The sequence below is a fragment of the Octodon degus genome, unplaced genomic scaffold, assembly GCF_000260255.1.
Source record: "Octodon degus isolate 3935 unplaced genomic scaffold, OctDeg1.0 scaffold00430, whole genome shotgun sequence".
NCBI classification, from domain to species: domain Eukaryota; kingdom Metazoa; phylum Chordata; class Mammalia; order Rodentia; family Octodontidae; genus Octodon; species Octodon degus.
In genome coordinates, this window is record NW_004525006.1 from 104,466 (window position 1) to 113,206 (window position 8,741).

An 8,741-nucleotide genomic window follows, 5' to 3' on the forward strand; every position below is an offset into this window, starting at 1 on the left:
AACCATCAATGTAAATGGACTCAATTCACCAATTAAGAAATAATAGACTGGAACAGTTGATTAGGAAATAAAATCCAAGAATATGCTGTATACTAGAAACATACTTAACTCAAAAAGACATTCATAGGCTTAAAGTCAAAGGATGGAAATTAATACTAAATAAACCAGCACCTCAAAATGAAGCAGGGGTAACAATCCTGTTTTCAGACTGTCTCAACTTCAAACCAAGAATGATCAAAAGAAATAAGGAAGGCCACAATATACTAGGTAGGGGAAAAATTCAATAGGAAGAGGTAACAATCATAAATATCTATGCACCAAACACAAGAGCATCCAACTACATAAGACAAATCTTAATGGATATGAAAAATCTAATATCCAATACCACAATCTTAAAAGGAGAACTTAACACCCCCTTATCCCAAAAAGATAGGTCAACCAGACAAAAAAGTAGCAAAGAAGTAGCAGAACTGAACCAGAACTTGGAACAAGTGGACTTCATGGACATATACAGTGTTCCACCCAACTACAGCTGCACATGGGTCATTTTCTAAAATAGACCTCACAGTAGTACATAGGTCATGTTTAAATATATGCAAGAGAACAGAAATTATCCCATGCATATTATCTGAACACAGCACAATGAAACTGGAAGTAAATGACAAAACAAACCAAAAAAACCCCGAAATACATGGAAATTAAACAACACCCTACTCACCAACCAATTGGTCACAGATGAAATTAAACAAGAAATTCAACAATATCTACAATTTAATGACATCTCTTTCTTTTTTTTTTTTTTTTTGGCACAACCGAGGATTGAACTCAGGCCCTAGCACTTGCCAGGTAGGTGCTTATTCTACTGATCCATCTCCCTGGCCCCCTGTACAATTTAATGAAAATTCAACCACAATTTATGGGAATTTATTGGATATGATGAAAGCTGTTCTCAGAGGGAAATTCAAAGCTGTGAACTCACACATCAGGAAAACAGAATGGGAAGAAATAAACACATTAATGCTGCAACTCCAACATCTAGAAAAGGAAGAGCAAACAAAACCCAGAGCCCAAAGACAGAAGAAATCATAAAGGTTAGAGCAGAAATTAATTCAATTGAGACAAAGAAAACAGTTTAAAGAATTAATGAATCAAAAAGCTGGTTCTTTGACAAACCAAATAAATCAAAAGCCCCTAGGTGACCTCATCAAAAAAAGAAAGAAAAAATTCAAATACAAGCAATAAGGAATGAAAAGGGTGTGATCACCACAGACCCAGTGGAAATTCAGAAGATTGAGTAGCAACTTTGAGAATCTTTATGCTTACAGAATAGAAGACACAGATGAACTTGAAAGATTCCTAGAAAGATACAAATTACCACAACTGAAACAACAATATATAACCACTCTCAATAGCCCAATAACAGCCAATGAAATATGAGATGAATTAAAAAGCCTACTGACAAAGAGAAATTCAGGTCCAGATGAATTCACAGCTGAACTTCATGAGAAATTTACAGAAGATATAATACCTATACTCCTCAAACTCTTCAATGAAATTGAAAAGGAAGAGGTCATTCCAAATATTCTGCCAGGCAAGTATTATGCTGATTCCAAAACCAGGAAAATGACACAACTAAAAGAGAGAACTATAGGCCAGTCTCCCTCATGAACATAAATACAAAAATCCTCAATAAAATCCTAACAAGTAGAACAGCAAATCATCAAGAAGATCATACACCACGGCCAGGTAGGATTTGTCCCAGTGAGGCAAGGATGGTTCAATATTCAAAAATCTATAAATGCAATACATTATATAAATAGGGTGAAATGTAAAAACCACACGATCATCTCAATTGATGCAGAAACGGCTTTTGACAAAGTCCAACACTCATTAATATTCAAAGTCATACCGAAAATTGGAATATAAGGTCTCTAATCCAATTTGATAAAAGCCATCTATGACAACCCAATGGCTAATATAAAATTCTAAATGGGGAATAACTGAAATCTTTTACTCTCAGATCTGGTACAAGACAAGGATGTCCTCTAACACCCCTACTATTCAATATAGTTTTGGAATTATTAGCCAGATCATTAGACAAGAGGGAGAAATAAAAGAAATAAGAATAGGTAAAAAAGAATTTAAATTATCATTATTTGCAGATGATATCATTCTTTACTTGGAAGACCCAAAAAGTTCCACCAAAAAGCTATTATAATTGATATACAAATTCAGCAGCATAGCAGGATACAAACTCAATACACAGAAGTTAATCACATTCTTCTACACAGATAACAATCACACTGAGAGAGAAATAAGAGAAACAATACCTTTTACAATAGCACCAAGGAAAATGAAATTCCTTGGAATTCATTTAACTAAAGAAGTCAAAGATCTTTTCTCACAAAATTACAGTACTCTGAAAAAAGATAGTAGATGATTTCATAAAATGGAAAGATATTCATTCGCTGCTTCTGAATAGAAAGAAACAACAACGTGAAGATGGCCATACTGCCAAAATTGTTGTACAGATTTAATGCAATCCCTGTCAAACTGCCACCAACATACCTCTCAGTCCTAGAGGAATCATTTCTAACATTTATTTGGAATGAGAAATGTCCTAGATTAGCAAAGGTAGTCCTTGCCAACAAAGACAAGGCAGGAGGAATTACAATTCATGAATTCAAAATATACTACAAGGCTACTGTGATAAAATCAACATGGTTTTGGCAAAGAAATAGACCTGAGGATCAATGGAATAGATTAGAAGATGCAGAGACCTCTACAAACACATTCAGCTACCTGATCTTTGACGAAGGGAATAAACATGCTTACTGGAAGAAAGGGAAAATCTGGCTCTCTATATGCTGAAAAGTAAAACTTGACCCAGGTCTATCACCATGCACTAAGATAATGTCAAAATGGATTAAACATTTCAATATTAAAACAGAAACACTAAATCTTCTGGAAAAGAGAGTAGGAGGAACTCTTGAAAACATGGGGTAGGCAAAGAGTTCATGAACAAAAATCAAATCGCATGGGTAACACTTGAAAGAATAACCAACTGACTCCAACTCTTATTGAGAAGTTTTTGCACTTCAAAAGAAATTACCAACAAAGTGAAGACAACCCCCAATTTAGAAAAAAAATCTTAACTAATAAGCACTCAGACAAAGGTCTGCTATCTAGAATTTATAAAGAACTAAAATACATTAGGAAACTGTCTCATTGCTATATGTTTATCAATAAAACTTTGAAAATAAAAATAAAATAAAATAAAATAAAATAAAATACATTAGGGCCCCTAAATTTAAAGACCCAATCCAGAAATGGGCATCTAAGATGAACACACACTTCTCAGTGGACAAAATTTGAGAAGCGAATAAATACATGAAAAAATGCTCCACATCACTAGCCATTAGTGAATTGCAAATTAAAACAACACTGAGATACCATCTCACCTCAGAAACAATGGCTATCATAAAAAAATCAACCAATAACAAATGTTGGAAAGGCTGTGGGGAAAAGGGAACATTTCTCCACTGCTGGTGGGAATGTAGACTGGTGCAACCATTATGGAAAACAGTGTGGACACTCCTTAAGAAACTAAGACTGGAAATCCCAATCAAGCCAGCTACCCTCCTACTCAGAATTTTCCAAGAGGAACTGAAAACATCATATCATAGTGATATATGTGTACCTATGTTTATAACAGCCCAATTTGTGAGAGTTAAATCTTGGAAAAACCAAGATGCCCATCACATGAGGAATGGTTGAAAAAGATGTGGCATTTTTTACAGTGGAGTATTACTCAGATAGATAGAGAGAATGATAAACTTGAAGCATTCATTTTTAAGGGCATGCTACTTGAAAGATGTACTCATAAGTGAAATAAACCAGAACCACATGTGTAAATATCGTATTGTCTTCCTAGTTAAGAACTCAAAAGAAGAAATACAAATAGAAAGATATAACACAACTAAAAGGAAAGTGAGAACTTGATTGGACAACAAGGAGAGAGTAAGGAGAAAACCTTGGAAACAGGACAGGGACAAAGCCATACATTTGTACACACAAGATGGGCAAGGCAATGATCCTGAGAAACATCAGCAGGGTTTTGTAATTAGCTCTTAATTGGTTGGATTCTCAATCCAACTAACTATATATGCTGATACTTGTGAATCAAGCAACTGCACTGAAGATAGCAATTTGTTATAGAAGGTTCACACTTGGAATGCCTGTCATTCTGGCATTCCAGACAAATGCCAGAATGAGATATATAAAGTAAAGTCACATTAATACGCTGAGCTGTAAAAGGCTCTAGTCAACAACTTCTTCGATATCCCAGTCCTATTGTGGACTACTGGACTGTTTTGGATTTTGATGAATTCAAGCACCTGTAATATTTAGATACCAATAGAATACCCATCTCTAAGAGGACTAAACTAAAAACAGGGGTAAAGAGGAAGGACTATTTTGTATTTGTATATACAGAATAGTTGGGATAGATATACAGCTACTTTCACTTAATTCAGTGAGAAGAAAGATTTGTAGTAAGAGTGTTTGGACAGGTTATCCTGTCTGCTTCTTGGGCTATGGATAACCACTAAGACAATAACAATGTACATTGTATTAATTATTGAAAATGTCCTATTAATCAGCTTTGAAACTGTCTCACTGATACTTGTTTCTCAATAAAACAAAAAAAAATCACAACTACTCCATTGTCTTTGTGAGAAAGTATTGTGCTTGATTTAACAATTTCTTTTCTTATCAGTTTTTCAGAGAAGGTTTTGAGAAAGCAGCTGTAGAAAATGAAACCAAGAATAAATGAACCACATTTTTTAAATATGTTTGTTTGTTACAGTGTCTCACTATGTAGCTGACTCATAGTGATCTTCCTGTTTTCAGCCTCCCCCAGTGCTGGCATTACAGGTGTAAGCCACCATGCCTGGTTGCATCCCTGGTTAGGACCAGTATAGCATGTGTCAGTGGTCTAACTCTGGTGCCTGCGCTTACCTAAGGAGTCAATTAATCCTCTGAGCTATCTTGTGGGCCCTCAGAAGTGATATTTTTCACAAAATAACTTTGGATAAACACTGATGTAAATAATGGACAAGTAATTTGTCAGACACTGTTACTTATTTTGAAAGGACAGCATGAATAAATATAATGGCATGAATAGAAATGTGTGCTATCAATGTAAAGTTAATCAATGGATGGTAATGGTGACAGAAACGTAATAGGCATAAAAGGAAATGCAAATGCTTTCTCTGATTTATACAGAACATAGAATTATTTTTGTGTGTTCACTTTTAGAAAGTTATATATCACGGCTAGGAAATCTTATTCCTTGTTGAAAAGCATGGTTCCTAACTATGTAACCAGTACACACACACTGAGAGCATGCTCTGCACAGCAGTTTCAAGTTTAACAACTCTGAGAGCAATTGTTCTAACCAGAGGAAACAGACAGCAAAGTAGGATACACAAGTGACTGATTTCAGAAACTTGTAGTATCCCTTGGAATCTGGGGGCAAAAATAAAAATTCATAACAAATAACCACTAGGTTTTGAATAATTTCACAGTATTTCATAATCTACCATTTTAAAGGAAATGAAAACTTCAGTTTTTTAGAGCTTTCAACCTGTACCCATGCCCACTTCCAAAGGCTTCCAGCCAGTTTAAAGCACAAATGGAACCTTAGATGAAAGAAACGCCCCCACCCAGACTCTGCTCCAGTACCTGGAATCAGCTTCAAGGCATTCTCCAGGTACTGATCTGCTGTAATGGGCTGACCCTGCAACTTCAGCTCCAGCATGAAATCTCGTACAATCCAGCAGAAGCTGGGGAAGAAACTCACAAACTCTATCGAATCTTGTACTCCATCAGAATTTGAGGAAGACTTTGACCTGATGTGTTTTGTGAGCTCTGTCACATAACTGGAGTTGGTTAAGGAAAAGAATACTCCTACTAATAATGCCCAGGTTTCCTTCACTGAGAATTATCATAAACAATCTTTTTTGCCCAAGGTCACTCATGATCCACCAAAATCATCTAAGTCACAGGGAACAAAAAATATTTCAATCCTATTTCCCAAAAGCTCCCCATGTCATCTCATAGCTCAGATTCTGGAAGGATACTGCAGCTGCTCCAGGGCCTGCTGGTCGATGGTGCCCATGCTGTTGTAGATAACTGTGCTGCTCAGAAGCACTGCCAGGGCAAAGATCCAGGAGTCATTCTTAGGGTCACCCTAGAAATCAAAGGAGTTTAGGAGTCTACTCCAGAATTTCATTCAGACATTAACATTATCAGTTTTTTATTTGCAAATTCTATGCAAAGATGACAGACTGCAAGTAATAGCTCCAACCATTATTATAATTTTATAGTAATGTTATATGAAAAGAAGATTATAATCTTTATGAAGTTCTGCTTTCCACATATTAGAAAACATCAGAGAACATGCAGAAGCACTAGTACTGGGGGAGGTTTTACATAGTATATTCAGTGATGGACATTAATGTCTTCATTTTGGCATATTTACTGATACATAGATCTTATATAAGAAAAATGTATATTTTGGAGATTTTGGGTAACAAGTACAAAATTTGTGGTAAGAAAGAAATATATTTGAACACTACAGTTATGAAGAGGAGTAAAAGGAAAAATTTCTCTTTATATGAGGGTGATAATGTTTTCTTATTTATTTGTTCTGATATGACAACAAAAAGGACAGGGGACAAAGAAAAATTTGGACATGTCAAACAGCATTCTACTAAAATGGTTCCTGGTGGGAGAGGAATCAATCATTTGGAAAAGCCAGTACATTACAGAAGAAAATGTTTTCTAAACCATGTATTTGGTAAGAAGTTAATATTAAAATATTTAAGGAATTTTTGCAACTCAAGAGAAAAACTGAGCAAAAAATCTAATTGAACATGAGCAAACAACTCTAATACATATTTCTTCAAAGGAAATATATATAAAATCAGGAGATTTGCAAAAAGGTGTTCATTGTCACTAATCCTCAGGAAAATAGAAAACCAAGCAAACAGGAGAGATAAAATGATCATGAATTATACTATTATGAAAAGTAGAACATAACAAGTGTTGATGAAGGTTGAGAATGGACAGGGGCCATTTTGTCTATTGATTGAAATAAAAATTTATGCAGATATTACAGAAAATATATTTTATTTTATTTAAAATATTAAAAAGTAGAATCATTGTATGACCCAGCAATTTATTCTAGGTATATATCCCAAGGAAGTGAGATCAGTGCACTGTGTGTTTACTGCATCACAGCTCATAACAGGCACCATTTGAAAAAAGTCTGAGCATACAGGATCACTCAGTGGATGAGCAAGTGAACATAATGAGAATACTTTTATCTAAGCAGAGAAAGGAAGAGAATCTTACATTTTATGTTAACAAGAAAAAACCTTAAGGGTGATACACTTAGTGAAACAAGCCAGATGCAAAAAGGCAAACACTCACTATCATTTTTAGTGGTTGGATATGAAATAGTAAAACAAAGCAAAGCAAAACAAAACAAAACACAAAGTCAATCCATAGTAGTAGAAAATGCAGTAGTAGTTTTTAAGATCTGGAGGCTGTTGGAAATGTACAGACCATGTACAAAAGAAATGAAACTTTAGTTATGCAATATACATCATTTCTGGAGAGCTAAGAAATAGCTTGGTAACCATAGCTAACATAGCACAACATTGTATACTTGAATTTGCTAAAAAGCTAGGTTATACATGGTTACACTGCAACAAGGACAAAGAAAACAGCGATTGCATGTGGATAATTTTATTTGTTGGCATTTCACAATATATATAAAAATGCCGTTCCAATATACACCCTAGTATAAACTTTATTTGTTGATTATGTCTAAATAAAACTGAAAACCATAAACAAATTTATCACTTCTTTTGACAGAAATTGAGAATATTTGATTTTATACACTATTCTCAAATACATCATCAAGGAAGGGAATAATGACCAATCATTACGTTCATGTATTGTTAGGATGCTAAAATACCAAAATTCCTTTTTTGATGAAGCAAGAAAAATTAATTCTCCTTTCATGATGGCAGAGAGGCTTAATATTTTTGTGATGTTTTTCTTTTTATTTTTTATTAATTTTATTGAGAAACAAATAGCAATGAGACAATTTCAAAACTGATTAGTAGGACAGATTCAATAATTAATACATTGCCTACCGTTATCCTCATGGCCATTATTTGTAGTACAAGATGCAGACATGATATCCTGTCCAAACATTATTAGTACATATCTTTCTTTTCATTGAATCAATAGAAAGTAGCTGTATATACTAACACAATTCCATCACAGAATATTCACCATAGGAAAAAATGTTCTATAGAACCAGCACATTTAAAGGCATATCAGAGACTTCCAGAATGTTCTAAGTATAGTTGGGGAGATTCACTATAAGAAACACTCAAATGTACACTTCAGCTTCAAATGTGAAGTGGATTAGAGGCCTCCGCTCAGCCGCTGAGATGGGGCTGGTGCCTCAGCCCCTTCCACTCCACGTACCAAAATGCTGCACTGTATGTGGTGAAAGAGTGATGGCAGCATGCAGGGCCCTGTACAGCTGAAAAATTAATTGCTTGACTTGGGCAGTGTTGATGGAAAACATCCCACAGGTATGAGCCTTCTTATGAAATGACTTTCCAGGGCCACATAGCAGGTATTGATCCCCAAGAGCA

The 8,741-nt window shown here is 34.9% G+C and overlaps 1 protein-coding gene across 2 annotated transcripts in view; it reads right to left on the reverse strand.

Moving 5' to 3' along the window:
• The window catches only part of LOC101582866 (guanylate-binding protein 6-like), a 33,309-nt gene that overhangs the window by 13,279 nt on the left and 11,289 nt on the right, over nt 1-8,741 (reverse strand). For both annotated transcript variants that reach the window (XM_023708664.1, XM_004648532.2), the window contains 2 exons: nt 6,144-6,253; nt 5,746-5,942 (listed from right to left, as the gene is read on the reverse strand). In XM_023708664.1, the coding sequence (XP_023564432.1) occupies nt 5,746-5,942; nt 6,144-6,253 (307 nt within the window). The remainder of the gene's footprint in view (nt 1-5,745; nt 5,943-6,143; nt 6,254-8,741) is intronic.